Below are 19,713 nucleotides of genomic sequence, written 5' to 3' on the forward strand. Positions count from 1 at the left end.
ACAAACTTCTCAATGCCACATAGTCAAAAACAATCCCTGTCACAATGCCCCACGGCCATATCTTTAACAGATCGATTGAAAGATACTGCATGGAAACAGGCCCTCAGCCCACCGAGTCCATGCTAATCATCCATTATCTGGTCCCACTAGTCCAATGTTATCCCATTTACAGAGGCCAATTAACACATGTCTTTGGGATATGGTAGAAAACCAGAGCATCCTGAGGAAACCCACATGATCACAGGGAGAATGTGCAAACTCATTGCAGACACCACCCAAGGTCAGGATCGAACCCAAGTCTCTGGAACTGTGATTAATGATTGAAAGATGCAGAGAAACCTGGCCCTTTGGTCCACCAAGTCCACTCCGACCATTGACCACCCATTCACACTAGTTCTATGCTATCCCGCATTCCCATCCACACCTTGCACACTAGGGGCAATTTACAGAGGCCAATTAACCTACAAATGTGCACACCTTCTAAATTCTATTTGCGTTGGTCCTCCAGTCCCACCTTTGCTGATATCTGATCTGCCTGCTGTTCCCATGCGATTTCCTCAAATTGCTTTTTGCTGTGGACCAGCAGTTTATCATAAACAGAAATAAAATTGATTGATCTAGTATTAGCTGACTACCCTGCCCTTTCCTTGAAATAAGCTTCCTGTCCTCTGGCACTACTTTACTTTCATGGGATATAGAAAATATGGTCAGATTTCTCTTTGACACGTTTGAATGGAACTCTCAGGTTCCAGTGACTTGGCAATCTTAAATTTATTTGAAGCTTTTTAATTTCAGATTTATTGAGCAGAAGTGGGAGCACGGCGGCGGCCCTTCCAGTATGAACGACCAACCTACAAAAAAAAAAGTTCACTTCTGCATTCTTTACATGTTTCTGGTGTTGCTGTCAATTCTGTTGCTGATCCTAAACATACATCACGTCAAGGTGTGTTGAACGGTAAAACCAAAGGTCTCAGAAAAACCTGTTAAGTAAACTAGGGGTGGAGTAGCAGCGTTTAAAAGCAGGACAGTTTGGTTCTTATTGAGCACCTGTTTCCAAAGGAAAGGATCAGATGGATCACAGACCCATTGCTGCCCATTTGACCGAGAGTTGGGTTTCTCCCTGTTTGGCTCGTCTGGGTTGTGCACACTCCACATGTGGCCGAGAGCTCTACATATTTGACCGTTAGCTGGGAGACGCACAACACATATGTAGTGAGGTTATCTTCCCCTTTTCCCTCATCCAATTCCTTATTATCCTTCTACAAGTAGTCTTGTTTATTGATACCACCACTATAAAGTTACTTTGGGATCTGGGCAGAGCAGACTCGTTTTGATTTATGGTCTCTGTATCCTTAAAAGCATGTAAGATAATTTTAACATATTAAGATTATACAATTTAAGAATGTTTTGAATGTACAATTTTTTTTCTGACATCTTTGTCCACTATTGCCTCCAGCAATATCTATCAAAGAACTGAGGTGATGGTAACACTTCAGCACACAGATCATCAGTTGGTCGGCCTTATCTTCCGTTCTCATGCACAATTGTGCTATTACTAATCCGTGACAGAAAAGGTTTTGGTGTTCTTGGACATGAATACCTTGGTGTTCATGCAACATGGTGCAGTGGTAGAGATGCTGCCTTACAGCGCCAGAGATCCGGGTTCGATCCTGACTACAGTTGCTGTCTGTTCGGAGTTTGTACTTCCTCGCTGTGTATGGTTTAATTTAGAGATACAGCGTGGAAACAGGTCCTTCAGCCCACCATGTTCGAACTGACCAGCGATCCCCGCACATTAATACTATCCTACTACTAGGGACAATTTACGCATACACCAAGCCAATTTACCTACATACCTGTACGTCATTGGAGTGTGAGAGGAAACCGAAGATTTCGGAGAAAACCCATGCGGTCATGGGGAGAACGTACAAACTCAGTACAGACAGCACCTGTAGCCAGGATCGAACCCGGGTCTCCAGCGCTGCAAGGGCTGTAAGGCAGCAGCTCTACCTCTGTGCCACCCGCGTGACCACGTGCTCCGGTTTCCTCCCACATTCCAAACACCTGCAGGTTTGTAGGTTAATTGACCTCTGTAATCTGCCCCCTTGTGTGTAGGATGGCAAACTGGGATAACATAGAACTAGCGTAGGGGTGATCGTTGACTGGCATGGGCTCAGTGGGTCAAAAGGCCTGTTTCCACACTGTATTGCTAAACATGGAATTTTCAAGATTATGAATGAAGCAAGAAAACTAATTTTGATAGGGAACAGCTCTGTAGCTAACCTGTAGTTTCTGGCACTTTGACTAGATTCTTTTCCACTGTTTAACCTTGACCATGAGTGCAAACAAAACACCTGACCAGTATTAGATCATTATGGTGAGGTCTCATTCCTTTCACTGCCCAACAGGACCATGATCAGGAGTGCCAACTCGGCAACTGTTAGGCAACTGACTTGGCAACTGCTTTTTCCCTCATCAACTCGGGAACACTGAGTTTGCCTTTACACAGACTGAAATCCCCTCTGGGACTTCCTTGGTCTGGAAAGCTTCAGGCTCCCTTTTTCTCAAGTGCCGCAGGGAATAATGAATTGAGATGGGTGCTTCTTACCGATGCTAAAAACACTCAAAGGAAGGCACACTGACACTTCATTAACCCTTTGCTCAAATCTCAAAGTTCCTTCGCAAAAGAAGGAGCAGAAATCAAATATCTGGATAAATTCCGTGCTCTCGGGAAGTTACCAGTTAGAATTTCAAGGAACATACTTTTTTTGTCTCGGACACTACCATAAAATATACAATGTTGAATTTCTTTCCACAGCTCAATACGTATTCAGTTTCCCAATGGAGCAGATATCCATCTCCGAAGACTCATTCCACAATAGGGCACGACATGGAAATGTTGAGAAATGATTGGACACATAAGCTGGTGGGGTATGGCTACCAGAATCACTGCTTTAGCCCTGAAGAAAGGTCAGAGGGCACAGCCCTGATCAAGATGCTTAAATGGCCAACACCTCCCAAAGCTGCCGTACCTTTTCAGAAGAGCAGTGACCCATCACGTGTTCACTTTGTTATTTTAGATTCCAGGAAGACTTTCTACGTCGGCGATCGATTGCAAGTGATGCTGCGTATGTTTGATTTTGAAGGAAATCCAAAACAATATGGGGGCGACTATCTCCAAGCACGGATCCACACCCCAGAGTTAAAGGCTGGCTCAGCGGGAACAGTCATAGATAACCAAAATGGATTTTATTACATAAATTTCACTTTACTCTGGCCGGGTAAAGTCCACGTGTCTGTTATCTTGGTTCACCCCAGTGAAGGGGTCCAGGTGCTTCAGAGAATGCGAGAAGAACAGCCATTTAGAGTGTTTTTGAAAAGCACCTTCAAATACGGGGCCATTGCAGATGCCACAGTGTGCAATCTCTTTTTACCTCAGACTAAACCACTTTGTAATTTTACTGATCTTAAGACTGGGGAGCCCTGGTTCTGTTACAAACCCAAGAAGCTTCCTTGCTCTGCCCGTGTGAACTATGACAGAGGAGGATATATGAAGCCCCTATTAATTGCTGAAGAACTCAAGTTTTTCCAAAGGTATGTTGCTTATGTTCTTTCATTTCGAACCATATTTTTTCATTTTTCAGCCTAGCAAGGCTGTTGTATGTATGCAAGGTATGGAAGAGCAGAGTGTTGCAGGTTTTTTATGTGGGAGTTTACAATCATTTCATGTTGTAGTGCCCAATTATTTTTCAGCATCTGCATGCCTTGCTCTACTATGGAAAGATTGTTTTGGAGTTAGATATCTGCTCCAACGGGAGTCAGCTGCAGAAATTAAAGATGCAACTGCCAAAAGGAGAAAAAAAAGCAGTGTTTAATAATATATATTTGATGGTGGTATCTCAGACTGGAGGAGTATTGTAAGTACTTTCCTGTAAATTCCATCTGTTCATTCCCACAGAGCTCAGGAAAGTTACCCAATGCTGGAATGTCAATTGTGAAGTACAATATGGAAAACCTGCAATTTTTGTCTCATTGACTTGAAGTCAATATTAGTGTAATAGATTTCTGGTGCTTCAAAATGGGAATTAATGCTTGCATATACCACAAAAATGTTGTTTCATTCCAGGCTGGTGTTTGGTATAAAGAGAGTTTAGGCAACATTTTAAGAATTGAATTAGTTTTAAAAATCATGGAAGTCCATCTCAAGATGCCAAAATATATCTACTAAATAGAGTTGAGAGTTTAGTTCAGAGTTTAGAGATACAGTGCGGAAGCAAGCCCTTCAGCCCACCGAGTCCGCGATCACTTGTACTATCCTACACACAAGGGACAATTTTTACCGAAGTCAATTAACCTACAACCCGTACGTCTTTGGAGTGTGGCAGGAAACTGAAGCACCCTGAGGAAACCCACGTGGTCACATGGAGAACGTACAAACTCCATACAGACAGCACCCATAGTCGAACCTGAGTCTTAGGTGCTGTAAGGCTGCACCTCTACTGCTGCACCACCATGCCACCCCTAATGAATAGGTACATTTGGGCAATCTTCTTATTCTTTTGATGATAGCTTGATAACTCATTGTCTAGGAATTAGATTGCTTTGGTTTTTGCTGTACCAAAATATGGCTCCATTTAATATTAATGCTCAATCAAATAACCCCTCAACCCCCCCAAAAATTATAAAATTGATTAAAAGGCCTTTTGAAACAGTGGAAGGGTGGTTTAGATCCAGACAAAATGCTGACAGGATATGTGCAATTACCTTTCCTAAACCAACGGTATTATGTCGCTGGAACTCCACAGTCTACAGAATTGATTTGCTGTTAGCTGGTCCCTTATATGAAATATAGCATCAGGGGATAACGCCAGGTTTGGCAGTGACCACACCAACACTCGCAGTGGGATGAACGCACATGGTTTGTTCTATTTACAGTTGTCAGAAAGTCCAGGACCGCAGGAGGTACTGTCCCTCACCGGCAAGATGCATGTGGAATGATGCTGCCGATCTCGGGCTTGTCCTGCCAGATTCGAAGGAGGAGGCTTGGCGGTCTCAGGCTTCTCTCTGCAGGTCACCGTTGCCTCAAGAGGAGGTGCTGACGGTACAGGTTTCTTCCTGGCGGCTCAGCTCGGGGCTTGATGAGGTGACGCTGGTGGCCTCTGGGTTATCCTGATGGCCAGTCTTTGCTCCCATGTGTGTGGGCATAGTCCCCCATTGTCAGTGGGCAGGAAGAGGTTCCGGCATCTCAGCCTTGCCCTGGCCGCTCTGTCGTAGGCTTGGGTAGAGGCACTGGCTATTTGTCTGAAGCAGGGTCTCCCATTCGTTCTCTGCAGAGATGCTGCCTGCCCCTCTGAGTTACTCCAGCATTTTGAATCTACCCTGGCTATTTAGGGCTTGTTTTCCAGCAGTCCATTCGTGACCACATGGGATCGCTCATGGTCTGGGGTCTGTCCCAGTGGCTCAGTCTTCCTTGAACCTTGGAACACAGCTGGGAGGGAGATCTCTCTCCATCAGAGCGCCGCGTGGTGTCCACATCAGGACTCCCACGTACTCTCCACGTCAGAAGAGAAATCTTTCCTTTGTGAATACAGAGTCTGGGGAAACTTTCTGAAGTAGCAGTGAGTAACAGTGTGGAGGATGCACAGGTGATCATTGGTCAGCTGGGAAGAAACTGTTCCTGAATCTGGAGGTGTGCTTTTTCAAACTTCTACAAGGGGTAAAGAGTGTGAAGGAGTGATCATTGGTCAGCGCAGACTCGATGGGCCGAAGGGCCTGTTTCCACAAAGTATCTCTAAAACACGTTCAGAGATACAAGCAGAGATTTCCTTCAGTTGCATGAGAAAATTCCAGTGGCGATGAGATCGTGAATCAATGTGATCTTCACCTCAGTTGATAGACTAGCCAAGGTACAAGAGTATGGCTGGAGGTCTGGCCACAGAAGATCACATCTCTCAGTGATGACTGTCCTGGCAAAATTGAGTCCCACAAATACATTGTTCATCAGAGATCCAGGTAGATCTAGCGTCTTCAAAGACTCTGGCCTGACCGCCGCCTTGATGTATATGCCTTTGCCTTCAGCCCCAACATGCCTGACCCACCTAAGTGGACAGCCATTGTCGTAACAAAGCTTCCAGTGATGTCACTACTGCAGCACTAATTGGATTGGTGTCTCAGCAGCTAAATGCTGGAAAGAACACCCTGTTCATAGTAGCATGCCCATTAACCTTAGAGCCATAGTCGGAGAGTCATAGTCATACAGCAAGGAAACAGGCCCTTCAGTCCAACTTGCCCACACCGACCAGCATGCCCCTTCTACACGTCTCACCTGCCTGCATTTGGTCCATGTCCCCCTAAACCTGTCCTATCCATGTACCTATCTAAGTGTTTCTTAAACGTTACGATAGTGCTTTAAGGTATTGAGCAGTGAATTCTGAAACTGTCCAGTCAGCAAAGGGTCAGGTACATAAACGTGGATTTCATATTTTCACATGGAAATCCATAGTGCAGTTCAGTTTAAAGTGTTCCTCAGTGTAATCTACTGAGGCAAAACTAACTGCTGCACATTATTCACCCAGAATGTAGCACATCGTGTTTCTGGGCTCATGAGTGATATTGTTTCAGTTGCCGCCAGGCAATTAACCTTCTGTGACGTTAAATAGGATAAACAAGAACCTGATCCGCCACACTGTAATTTTAAAGGTGCAGGTAATTATCTTTGTACGCTCTGACTGTAACAGTCAGTATTAAATGGCTCAGCTCAGAACATTCTATAGTGACAGCATTGTGCCTGAATCTAATTGCTTTAACTGCAACAGCCACACTACTTTTCTGATCATAAGGTCATAAGTGATAGGAACAGAATTAGGCTATTCGGCACATTAAGTCTACTCTGCTATTCAATCATGTCTGATCTATCTCTCCCTTCTAACCCTATTCTACTGCCTTCTCCCCATAACCCCGACACCCGTACTAATCAAGAATCTATCTATCTTTGCCTTCAAAATATCCATTGACTTTGCCTCCACAGCCTACTGTTGCAAAGAATTCCACAGATTCACCACCCTCTAACTAAAGAAATTCCACCTCAACTCCTTCCTGAAGGAATGTCCTTTAATTCTGTGTCTATGACCTCTGGTCCTAGACTTTCCCATTAGGGGAAACATCCATTCTATCCAAGCTTTTCACTATTTGGTAAGTTTCAATGAGGTCCCCCCTCATCCTTCTAAACCCCAGTGCCGACAAACGCTCATCATATGTTAATCCACTCATTTTTGGGATCATTCTTGTAAACCTCCTCTGGACCCTCTCCAGAGCCAGCACATTCTTCCTCAGATATGGTGCCCAAACCTGCCAGTCCCAATGGGTTTAGGTTTAGGTTTAAGTTTATGGTTGTCACATGTTCTGAAGTCTATGAAACAGCTTTGTTTTGCATGTTTTTGGATCAAATCAGATAACGCTATTGTGGCGTTGGAGAAGACGCCATGTTCGACAGTGACCAGACTCGCAGTAGACTTTAGACTTTTTAGACTTCAGAGGTACAGCATGGAAAGAGGCCCATCGAGTCGGCGCCGACCCGCCATCACCCCGTACACTAGCACTATCCTGCACACCAGGGACAATTTACAATTTACAGAATCCAATTCATCTGCAAACCTCTACGTCTTTGGAGTGTGGGAGAAAACCCGGGGCACCCGGAGAAAAGCCATGTGGTTTTACCACAGGGAGAACGTACAAACTCCGTGCAGGCAGCACCCAGAGTCAGGCTTCTGTAAATTGTCCCTGGTGTGTAGGAGTAAACTAGTGTATGGGTGATTGTTAGTCGGTGGGATTCGATGGGCTGAAGGGCCTGTGTCCACACTGTATTTCTAAACTAAACTAAACTACTCTCTGGAGCAGGTTTCAAGATTTCAGGCTGTATCCTGTAAATTGCTTAGCCATACATTCAAACAGACTGACATTTAGGTGAAGGCTGCCCACTCTTTGACTGTGATCCATCACTTGATAAAATCATGGTTGACCTATTTGTAACTTGATCTCCAAATTCGTGTCAACTCCCTGAAATCTGCACTAAGACACTCGATCCCTCTGTCTCACAGAGCTCTGTAATCTCTCAGTATTTCGATAAAATGTGTGAATTTAGTAGATATCGTAAATTTCTCTGCCAAAATGGCCAATTTCATATTTTCTCAATTATTCTCCATTTGTCAAATAATTGTCTGCTCATTTAACCCATCTATCCCTTTGTAGTCTCCTTATATCCATTCACAGCTTAAATTCCGATCAGTCTTCTCAACCATTCCCTCAGACTCTTCATTAACACCATTTCTATAAAGAAAAAGAACCATTTATGCCCACTATCTTTTTTTCTGTTAGCCCAGCAATCTTCTATCAATGTATAGTACTTGCAATTTGATCTTTTATCTTTGAGCTATGGCATAATTAACTTTTTTTTTAAATTTCCCCCTGACTGCTGTTGAACTCTCTGTCCGAGAGATTTCTCCTTTCTGCCTCACTCCCTTTTTGAATAGAAGCACAGCCATTGACACAAGCAAAACCTTGAAAACCAAGGTCCAAAAGAAGAGGGAGGTGGAGGAGTAGAAGGAGAGGGAGGAGAAGCAAGTGGAACTGCAGACGCAATCTACAATTGAACTAGTTTGTCCCTTAAGAACTCATCCAACTGTGAGATCAAGGGCCACCATCCATTGGTGGTTGCTGCTGGGTCCAATTATATGCAATTTTGTCCGGTTAAGAGAAAGTGATATATTTTGAAAATGATGGACAAATACCTACAAATTTGAGTTCACTCTTTTTGTTGTGTAAAGTAAATAATGAAAACGCGAGGAAACAGGCATACAGAGGGGGGGGGGGAGAGGTAAAATAGGAGAAACAAAGATAACAGTAAACATGCAGGAAATGATAAAATATAAAGCAGATTGAAAAGAAGAATTTAGTTGTAATATTTACAAAAATTAGTATTGCCATTGTAAAAGGGTACAAGAACAAAGAGAATTTTGTTCATACATAGTCTATGTAAGGCAGGTCAAGTTATACCGCAATGGCTGCCTCGCCAAGTCTGTCTGTCCCTTCCTTCTTTTGTAGTATGTTCGTATGTGTTAAATGTATGTTTTTAGTGTTCTTTAGCTTTTTTAATGTGGTGGGGGGGGGGGGGGAGAGTTGGGGGAAACTTTTTCTAATCTCTTACCTCGATGGGACGGAGATGCGATTTTTTTCTGTATCGTATCTCCGTCCGCACTGCGGCCTAACATTGAGGCGTTGGCGGCCTTTGTTGGAGACCGACGAGAGCTTCACTGCAGAGCCTGCAGACTTACCATCACATAGCTCGTGATCCCTGTCAGGGGGCGACTTTGGGGCTCCACTATGGGAACTGCACACTTAAATATCGTGAAGCTCGCGGTCTCTGGTCAGAGACTGACGTTCAGGAGCTCCAAGCCGCAGGAGCTTCAACCGCCCTGATGCGGGGGCTTCGACCACTGGCTACGGGAGCTTCGATCGCCCGACAGCAGATGGCCCGATTCCCCCGACCGCGGGAGAAAAAGAGGAAGAAAATTGGACTTTATTGCCTTCCATCACAGTAAGGAATGTAGGGAATCCGTTGTGCTGAATGTTTATGTTGACTTTTATGTAGTTGTGTGTCTTGTTGCTTTTTTTTAGTATGGCTGTCTGGCAATTCGAATATCACTGTACCTTAATTGGTACATGTGACAATAAACTGACCTTGAGACCTTGAAACCTAGAAACCTTAAAGTTGAGAATATTGTTCAATAGAAAAATATAACACTGTACCTGCAGAGGTAGCAAAGAGAGAAGATTCAAGGTTGTAGTAGAGATCTTAAGAAAGTATCAAGAGATCAATATCGAGAACTTATGAACCAGATGTAGCATTCTTACATCTTGCAGCTTTACAGGCACGTTAGGTTCAACAACAATAGCTATACAATAAATTATCGAATGTTTTATACATTATTATTATATCTATTATATACACATATAGTATATATATATATATATACTATATATATTATGTGTGTGTGAGTGTGCATTTGTGTGTGTGTAAGCATTTTTTTAATACATTGATTTGATGTCTGATGCCATAATATTTTTCCATTTACAGTAAAGTCAACATCAAGATGCGTTTATTACCCAATGCCACTGATTATGTAACTGTGAAACCTTCGCCGCGGGCACGTAAGATTATTTATATCTATAATTAATAAATTAATGGTTTGGTAAGAACTAGAAGCAGAATGGTGGGGCAGTTTCATGCTGTAAATATGCAAGACCATGTGTAAAGGCCCATGTAGTTATTCACTGAACTGTATTCACATTTTATGTTAAGCTTATGTTAAGCTTAGCTGGACCAAGTAAAACTTACCCCACAAAATATGTTTTATATATTGGCATAGGATCCAAAAATTTCAGATATATACATTCAGCATCATGCATTATAGTAAAGACATTCATTTTAATTGGTGATTTGAAAAATATAATTTATGATATAATATGTTCAGTTCTGTAAATATATAATTTTGTTTGCAACATTAAGGTGAATTGTCTTGCACATTTGATGCCGAACTCCAATGTTTTTAAATAGTGTTTTTGCATTGATAAACCTGCTGCCATCTCAAAATGTACAGTATTTAGTGGGTTAGTTTTAACACTAGGATTTTCTTAACATGCACTGTAATAAAATAAGGGAATGAAAATTGGAAAGCTAAAGACTGCAGATGCTAGATACCAGAAATGAAACAGAAGATCAAGGTCAAGTGGTATTTGTGAGAGAGAAACATAGTCAGGTAAATGGCCCATCGTTGGAATGATGAAACATTAACTCTGTTACCCTCATCACAGATGCTGAGAGCATTCTGTACATCTGTACCTTGACGATAGACAATAGACAATAGACAATAGGTGCAGGAGTAGGCCATTCAGCCCTTCGAGCCAGCACCGCCATTCAATGCGATCATGGCTGATCACTCTCAATCAGTACCCCGTTCCTGCCTTCTCCCCATATCCCCTCACTCCGCCATCCTTAAGAGCTCTATCCAGCTCTCTCTTGAAAGCATCCAATGAACTGGCCTCCACTGCCTTCTGAGGCAGAGAATTCCACACCTTCACCACTCTCTGACTGAAAAAGTTCTTCCTCATCTCCGTTCTAAATGGCCTACCCCTTATTCTTAAACTGTGGCCCCTTGTTCTGGACTCCCCCAACATTGGGAACATGTTTCCTGCCTCTAATGTGTCCAATCCCCTAATTATCTTATATGTTTCAATAAGATCCCCCCTCATCCTTCTAAATTCCAGTGTATACAAGCCTAATTGCTCCAGCCTTTCAACATACGACAGTCCCGCCATTCCGGGAATTAACCTAGTGAACCTACGCTGCACGCCCTCAATAGCAAGAATATCCTTCCTCAAATTTGGAGACCAAAACTGCACACAGTACTCCAGGTGCGGTCTCACCAGGGCCCGGTACAACTGTAGAAGGACCTCTTTGCTCCTATACTCAACTCCTCTTGTTACGAAGGCCAACATTCCATTGGCTTTCTTCACTGCATTATGTGTCCCACCACCCAAAACCGTAAGTCCCATCATAATAATCACACAGTATCACATATACTCCCCACCCCCCACACCTCCCCTCCCTGCTCCTTCATTACCAGCATACAATAGAGCCAACTCTGGCTTTAACAACCGAGGTTATATTTAAATTCTCAGCGTCTGAGGTCTGATTGATATAACATTGATACCACCGCATCCCATGGTCATCCTTGCACTTTGGAATGAATAGAGTCATAGAGTCATACAGCTTGGAAACAGGCCCTATGGCTCAACCTGCCTGCATCGGCCAACATGACTCACCTGCCTTGTTTGGCCCATATCCCTCAAAACCTGTCATATACATGTAGAAGTATCTGTGTATCCCCTTAAACAGTTCATGTTCCCCATATTCTAAGGCTGGGGCAGCAGGTGGGCAACTTTATTGTGGGGGAAAACTCTTTTCCCCGGTGGAATGCAGATTGGATTTGGACCCACTGCAAAGAATCCAGTTGTTGAAAATTAGGGATGAGGTACAATCTCTAAGTTCTGTACTCCTTTTTCTTGTATTTCTGGAAACAGTTGTACTTTTTGTTGCAAATAATAACAGTACAGTGTATTACCACCCAATCACAATGAAGTAACCCCTCTTAGTGTAACATCAGGCACTATTTAGACACGAGTATCCAACATTTTTCAGTATACTTCTTGGATTATTTTTCTCTTTGCATGCATGTTTAGGGACGGCATTTATTTACTGAGCTCATCATTGCCAGAGCAATGTGGTTGATTCCAACAATTCTCAATAAGAATAAATCATCCCAGTGCTGACCAAGGTGCTGAATGTGGGCATGGTAGTAGCAAACTCATACTGGTTAACCAAGTCATCCTGAATTAGGTGATCCTGTCCATAGCGATAGCCATCCATAGTTGTACCTTTAGACTCAGAGCATCACAGAATCCTCAAGCACAATTCTGGGGGATATTCTGCTTCATTAGAAATATGTTTCTTATAGAAACATATAAAATTATAAAAGGACTGGACAAGCTAGATGCAGAAAAAATGTTCCCAATGTCGGGGGAGTCCAGAACCAGGGGCCACAGTCTAAGAATAAAGGGGAGGCCATTTAAAACTGAGATGAGAAAAAACATTTTCACCCAGAGAGTTGTGAATTTGTGGAATTCTCGGCCACAGAAGGCAGTGAAGGCCAATTCACTGGATGCATTTAAAAGAGTGTTAGATAGAGCTCTTGTGACTAGTAGAATCAAGGGGTATGGGGAAAAGGCAGGCACAAGTTACAGATTGTGGACGATCAGCCATGATCACAATGAATGGCGGTGCTGGCTCGAAGGGCCGAATGGCCTGCTCCTGCACCTATTTTCTATGTTTCTATGTTTCTATGTATCAGAAGCGGTGGCAATATGGTCTGCAGGCAGATGGAGTAGACCACATTGGGAGACTGACTCCTGACTCCATGAAGTCTTACAACATCTGATCAAACAAAGGCGAGAATCTCCTTCTGTGTATTGCTACCATTCTTCCTCAGTGGTTGAGTCGACAACCCTTACAGTTTGTACAAAACATGGAAACAGTGGAAATAGTAGGTCGCAGAGTGAGTACGCTGGATGGGAGAACTTCAGAGCAGATAATGATCTTCTCAAATAACAAGAATAACTATGTATCCTTGACACCCACAATTGAGTCTCCCACAATCAATAACCTGAGGGTCACCACAATTCACTAGAAACATCACTGGACCAACCATATTGTGGCTGCAAGAGCAGGTCAGAGTCTGTGTGTCCTGTGAGGAGTTACTTATTTACTGACGACTCTGTACCCTTTCCACACATATTAAACAGGAGTGTGATAGATCCCCATCCATCTTTCTGGATGAGTGTGCTCCAGTTGCTTTCAACACCAGCCAGGCCAAAGCAGTCTACTTGATTGGTTTCGTATCCGTCACCCTAAGTAATCATTCCTTCCACACCTGACACACCATAACTGGAGAGTGAGCCATTCATAAAATCATAAAACTCACTACATCACCCTGCCAAGGATTCTTTGACAATGCTCAACGTCCACTCATCAGAAGTGCCACTTAGCAAGTGATGGCAATTCTACCACCTCCACGTTTGCCCCAAGACAGGTAATATCTTGAATTGAAACAAAATCAGTGTTTCTTCATTGCTGCTGGGCCTATAATCCTGGAAATACCCACCCAACAGTCTGGAGTATCTTCACCACCAGGACTTCACTGACACGAATAAATACCAGCCACATGTGATGCCCACATGTAATAAATGAATAAAACAAAACCTGGTGGAAATTTGCTGAAGGACTTCCTGGAATTTGCCACTGCCATTGATTAACCTTCTGGTTGAGATCCCCTCCAATTGCTTCCAACGTCAGCTGGGTAAAAGCTGTCTACTTGATTGGTGTCTTAACAAATGCATTAACCAGGACTGTACAGCCAAATGTATAGTAATGCAGCATTTGCATCTCTGTTCACTTTATCTCCAGCTACAGCTCTTGGTAAGTGTATCCAGGGAAAACCAATGACAACACCATCTGGCTTTTATTATAAGAACCAGTGGATGTCAACAACCTGCAATATGCGTCACTTTAACACTCCTGCAAACGTTATAAGCTGCCTTCGTGGGAAAAGGATTTATCTGCTTGGCGATTCCACAATGTACCAGTGGTTTGAATACTTGGTTAGATTTCTTCCAGGTGAATTGTGTTCATTTTTCTGTCCTCATTTTGAGGGTAGCATATTAAATGCATTATGTTACATTTGAATTTGTTCTTCTTTAGTTTAGTTTAGTTTGGAGATTCAGTGTGGAAATCTTCAGTCAAACGAGTCCGCACTGACTAGCGATCCCCGTACATTAACACTATCCTACACACACTAGGGGCAATTTACATTTCTACCAAGTCAATTATGTCTTTGGAGTGTGGGAGGAAACCAAAGATCTTGGCGAAAACCCATGCAGGTTGTGGGGAGAATGTACAAACACTGTACAGATAGCACCCGTAGTCAGGATCGAACCCGGATCTCTGGCGCTGCAAGGTAGCAACTCTACTGCTGTGCCACCTTGCTGTCCCATGGATTACATAGTCGGGCCATACAACTCAGCAGTCCATAGCAGTGATTGTGCTCCCATTCAAGTCTTCCTCTGTCTCCCCTCGTCTCACTCTAGCAGCAAAGGTTCTACGCCCTTATCCTTGGTTTGTTTGTTCAACCTCCCTTTAGATGCATCTATCTGCTGTTCTATATTCTCACAATTCTTTCAGACATTTCTTTCGAATTCCCTTTGGATTTCTTTGGGGACTACATTGTATTGATGATCTCTCATTCACCTCCATACAAGTGGAAAGTTGCCCACACTTTAAAAATATTTCATAATTTTAAAGACTTCTATTAATTCACCCCAGACCATTTGATTCTCGAGGGAAATGAGACTAATTCTGTTCATCGTTTCCTGATATATACACTCTAACATTTCTGGTAATCATCTTTGTAAGTCTTCCTTGCATCTTAAGGTCTAATACAGATTTAACAACTTCCTTACATTTTAATTCTGCCCTTCTGCAAATAAAATATAAGTTTGTTTTCTTAATGCCAACCATGGTGCAACTTTTAGTGATTAGTGTACTTGTGCTGTGGGATCCCTCTGCTCTTCCAACTCCTCCGAGACTCATACTTTCCCCTCTGCTTCCAACCAAATGCAGCGCCTCACATTTATCTGTATTGAGATTAATTTGACAATATTATTACTGTTCCTTGAATAATTTGCCTGTAATTTAAAAGTCAAATGAAATTTGAAAGACAATTAGCGGAAATCTAAACCAAAACAGAAGATGCCAGAACGCCTATAATCATTCCCTGTGATTCCGAGCTGTCCATTACCTGTCACTTTAATTCCCCGTACCGTTCTTATTCTGACCTCTCGGTCCGTAGCCTCCTGAATTATTATAACAAGGCCTGTCACAAGCTTGAGGAACAACACTTCATTTTCCTTCTGGACATTTTGCAGACTTCTGGGACTTACTATTGAATTCTAGATCTTCAGGTGTCTTGATTTCATGGTCTATATCAGTCATCTATCTGTGATATTGTGCTTACACTTTTTCTTTGGGAGTGGAGGACATACCTAACCCAACCTGCTGGTCTTGTTCTCCTGTTCTGCTTTTCACCTCCCCCCATCAAGACTTCACGGCCAATCTGGACGGTGCCAAGATTTTGTAAAAAATTGACCTGGTACGTGGCTACCATCAGATTCCAGTCCACCCAGACGACATCCCCAAGACGGCTCTCATCACCCCTACGGATGCCTTTCGGCCTCAAGAACCCCCCCCCCCAGGCTTTCCAATGGCTCAGCGACACGGTGGGCCGTGGGCTGGACTTCGTATTCATCTACCTCGACATCCTCGTCGCCAGCCGCTCTCGCCAGGAACACCGTGCACAACTCCAGCTGCTCTGCCAGCGGCTCAATGAGCATGGGCTGGCCATCAACCTTGCCAAGTGTCAGTTTGGCCTCCTTTCCATCAGCTTCCTCGGCCACCACATCAGCCAGCATGGTGCGCTCCTGCTCCCGACCAAGGTCGAGGCCATTCGCCAATTTCGCAAACCCTCTAAGGTGAAGGGACTCCAAGAGTTTGTCGGCATGGTAAATTGCTATCACCATTTCGTGCCAGCAGCCCCAGGATCATGCAACCCCTGTTCAAGGCTCTGGCCAACAAGCCGAAAGAGCTCCTTTGGGATGACGCAGCCATGACCGCTTTCAACGACGCCAAAGGGGCGCTGGCAATGTTGGTACATCCACGGGCCAACGCTCCAACACCTCTCACGGTTGAAGCATCTGGCACTGCCGTGGGTGGAGTGCTGGAACAACTGATCAATGGAAGCTGGCAGCCCCTCACTTTTTTAAGTCATCACCTGAGACCTCCTGAGCAGAAATACCGCGCTTTCGACCGGGAGCTCCTCGTGCTCTACCTGGCCATCCGGCATTACTGCTACTTCCTCGAGGGCAGGGATTTCACAGCTTTCACCGACCACAAGCCACTCACGTTTGCCTTTGCGATGGTGTCTAATCCGTGGCCATCCCGGCAGCAGCGTCACTTGGCCTACATCTCTGAGTATACGACTTGGGTCCAGCACATCACAGGCAAGTGTAAGCAGGTCGCAGATGCATTGTCCCACACCACCATCAATGCCATCCACGCTTTGGCCCTAGGTATTGACTATATAGCCGTGGCAGCCACCCAGCAAGAGGATGAGTAGATGCTAGTCTACCGCACCGCCATCTGTTGTTGGAGGATGTGCATTTCAGGTCTGCTGACACCACGCTCTTTTGAGATGTGCCTACCAAGACCAAGACCCATCATCGCCGTGGCTTGGCACTGCCAGATTTTCAACATGGTTCATGGTTTGGCTCACCCTTCCATCCGGGCAACAACGGCACTGGTAGTAGCCAGGTTCATGTGGCACGGGTTGCTCAAACAGGTCGGCAACTGGGCCAGGGCATGCATTTCCTGTCAAACCTCAAGGATTCAGCGACATATCAAGGCGCCGCTGGTGAATTTCACCCTGCCACACCAGCGTTTCAACCACATCCACATCGTTGGACCTCTGCCCCGATCCAGAGGTGTCACCCACCTTCTCACCTTCTCACCATCACGAGATGGCCGGAAGCCGTCCCACTCTCGGATACCTCCATTGCGATGTGTGCACGTGCCCTCACTGCCCATTGGATCACCCGCTTTTGTGTGTCAGTGGACATCCCCTCCGTCAGAGATGCGCAGTTCACCTCTGAGTTGTGGTCAGCAATGGCCCGGCTGTTTGACGCTCAGCTGCACCACACTACGACCTACCACCCGCAAGCCACCGACCGAGTGGAGCGTTCTCACCGTCACCTGAAGGCATCCTTCAAGGCACGGCTCGCGGGCCCGGACTGGATGGACGAGTTGCCGTGGCTCCTGCAGGAGATACGTACTGCCCCAAAGGAGGATCTGGCAATTTCCTCGGCCGAGCTGGTGTACGGCGCCCCGCTTACGGTCCCAGGGGACACCATCCCGGCGGCATGCGGACATCAGGAACCGGCCACATCCATGCTGATGCGCCTCCGTGAGAAGGTGGGCACGCTCTCTCCAGTCCCAACAACCCGCCACGGACTCACCACCACCCGCTCTCCAGGACTGCCAGTACATTTTCCTTCGCCGCGATTCCCACTGTACGCCACTGCAAAGGCCTTATGAGGGACCCTTCCAGTTATTGCAACATGGCACCATGACTTTTGTCATCAACGTGGGCGGCAGGCAGGAGACTGTCTCCATAAACTATCTTAAGCCGGCACACTTGGACATTGACCAACCAGTGCCGGTGGCACAACCCCACCGCAGGGGCGTCCACCGTCACGACCGCACCTGCCCTCGACTCTGCCAGCTGCGAGCCTGAACACAGGAGATGTGTCCACACGATCAGGCTGCCACACTCGCCAGCCTAACCGCCTCCATTACTCCATTACTCCGGCCGAGCCACTTTGGTATTGAATCGTCATTTATCGGGCTCGAACTCTCGCGTGGACCGGGCGTGATCTGGGTTGACCAATCACGCGGTCGGGGGGGGGGGCTTGATGTTCCAGGAGAAGGAAGGATTTGGCAGTTGGGATTTGAATTTGGGCACGCGCGGGTGAATGACGGGAGCTGTATTCGGTTAATGATTAAAACAGAGTGTTTACACAACGTGTGGACCTCTACAATGGAAATATTTGCCAAACAAACTAACTTAATGTAACCTTTTCCTTTCAGGTCTCAATGCATTTGACCTTGGCTATTCTGGGAAAGCTGGCCCTCTCTGGGCTTTGGACAAGGAACACAACATCATGGTGGAATTTTCCGTACATGGTCCACCAGTTCAATTCTACAATATTTGGAGTCAGCAATTGCGGTACATTTCAAACAAAATAGATGAAATTAAAGGAGGGAGAAACACAGTTATAGGAATTACCTTATGTGTCCATTTTGCCACTTATCCAATAGAAGTGTATATTTGGAGGCTACAGTCCATCCGGAGATCAGTTCTACGACTGTTGGGCAGGAGTCCTGATACATTGGTGGTGATAAAGACAGCGAACGTTCGTGCCCTCACACAATATCTCAGTCTCCTCCAGAGTGACTGGTTTTCCTATCAGCTTGATTTAGTGCTGAGAAGGATATTTGCCAGCATCAACGTAGCATTTGTGGATGCATGGGAAATGACCATAGCCCACTACCTGCCCCATGACATACACCCTCATCAAGTCATTATAAAGAATGAAATAGATGTGCTTCTTTCATATATGTGCCCTTCTAAAAATGATTAAGCACTTTTATTTGTTCTGCCGTGACATTATCAACCCGAACAACCTAAAACCCGATGGACATTTGAAACCTTGATATCAGCTTCCTTTTCCAGATACTTAATATTTGAATTCTGTGGGAGTAGGCAATGATTTGGTGTAAGCAAATTTTAAGCAAATCTTACCCCTCCGCATTATCTGGAATTATGTGTGAGTCCGTACATAATTTTAGTATTATTTAAACTGACAAATGAAATAAAAGCAGAGAATGCCGGCTTGTTGAGTGCTTCCAGCATTTTCTGTTTTAATTTCAGATTTCCAGCCTCAACAACCTCTTGATTTTCCCACGTGCGACCTGAACGATCCCAGCAAGAGCGACCTTTCCAGGTGCTCCTGTATGTTCTGCTTGTTTCTCCCCAACTGCGCTGTGTTATGTTTACCAAGATTCAGGCTCTGTATACAGGCTCCAAAGGCTAGAATATCCCAGCCTTTCTTGAAGTTTTCGCCCGGTGAATGATCTGGGCAATTTTATTGAGTATGCATTCAAAGAAGACATCTGTTGACATATTCTAATTTGTTCACCATTGTGTCCCCTTTGATGTGCTGTTCCATTGCGTGTGATTTAATCTTTAGTTTCTCAGGAAGCTCCTTAACCAAATACTCCTCTACCAGCTATCCTCCTCCCATTAAGGAGCTACTTCATAAGGTCACAAGGTCATAAGGAATAGGAGTAGAATTAGGCCTTTTTTTTTTTTTTTTAAATTTTTTATTTATAGTATTTTCAATAGGCATACAAAAATACATAAGTGGATAAAT

At 44.6% G+C, this 19,713-nt stretch overlaps 1 protein-coding gene across 1 annotated transcript; it reads left to right on the forward strand.

Annotated features, from left to right (window-relative positions):
• The first annotated feature begins 838 nt into the window (after window positions 1–838).
• LOC144598565 (NXPE family member 3-like) lies at window positions 839–18,921 on the forward strand. The gene is made up of 5 exons (XM_078408744.1): window positions 839–943; window positions 2,819–3,594; window positions 10,133–10,206; window positions 14,078–14,287; window positions 18,368–18,921. Exons 1-5 carry the CDS (start codon window positions 839–841, stop codon window positions 18,919–18,921), a joined length of 1,719 nt encoding a protein of 572 aa, XP_078264870.1.
• The last annotated feature ends 792 nt before the right edge of the window (window positions 18,922–19,713 follow it).

The sequence above is a fragment of the Rhinoraja longicauda genome, chromosome 12 (genome assembly GCF_053455715.1).
Source record: "Rhinoraja longicauda isolate Sanriku21f chromosome 12, sRhiLon1.1, whole genome shotgun sequence".
In the NCBI taxonomy this organism is placed as follows: domain Eukaryota; kingdom Metazoa; phylum Chordata; class Chondrichthyes; order Rajiformes; family Arhynchobatidae; genus Rhinoraja; species Rhinoraja longicauda.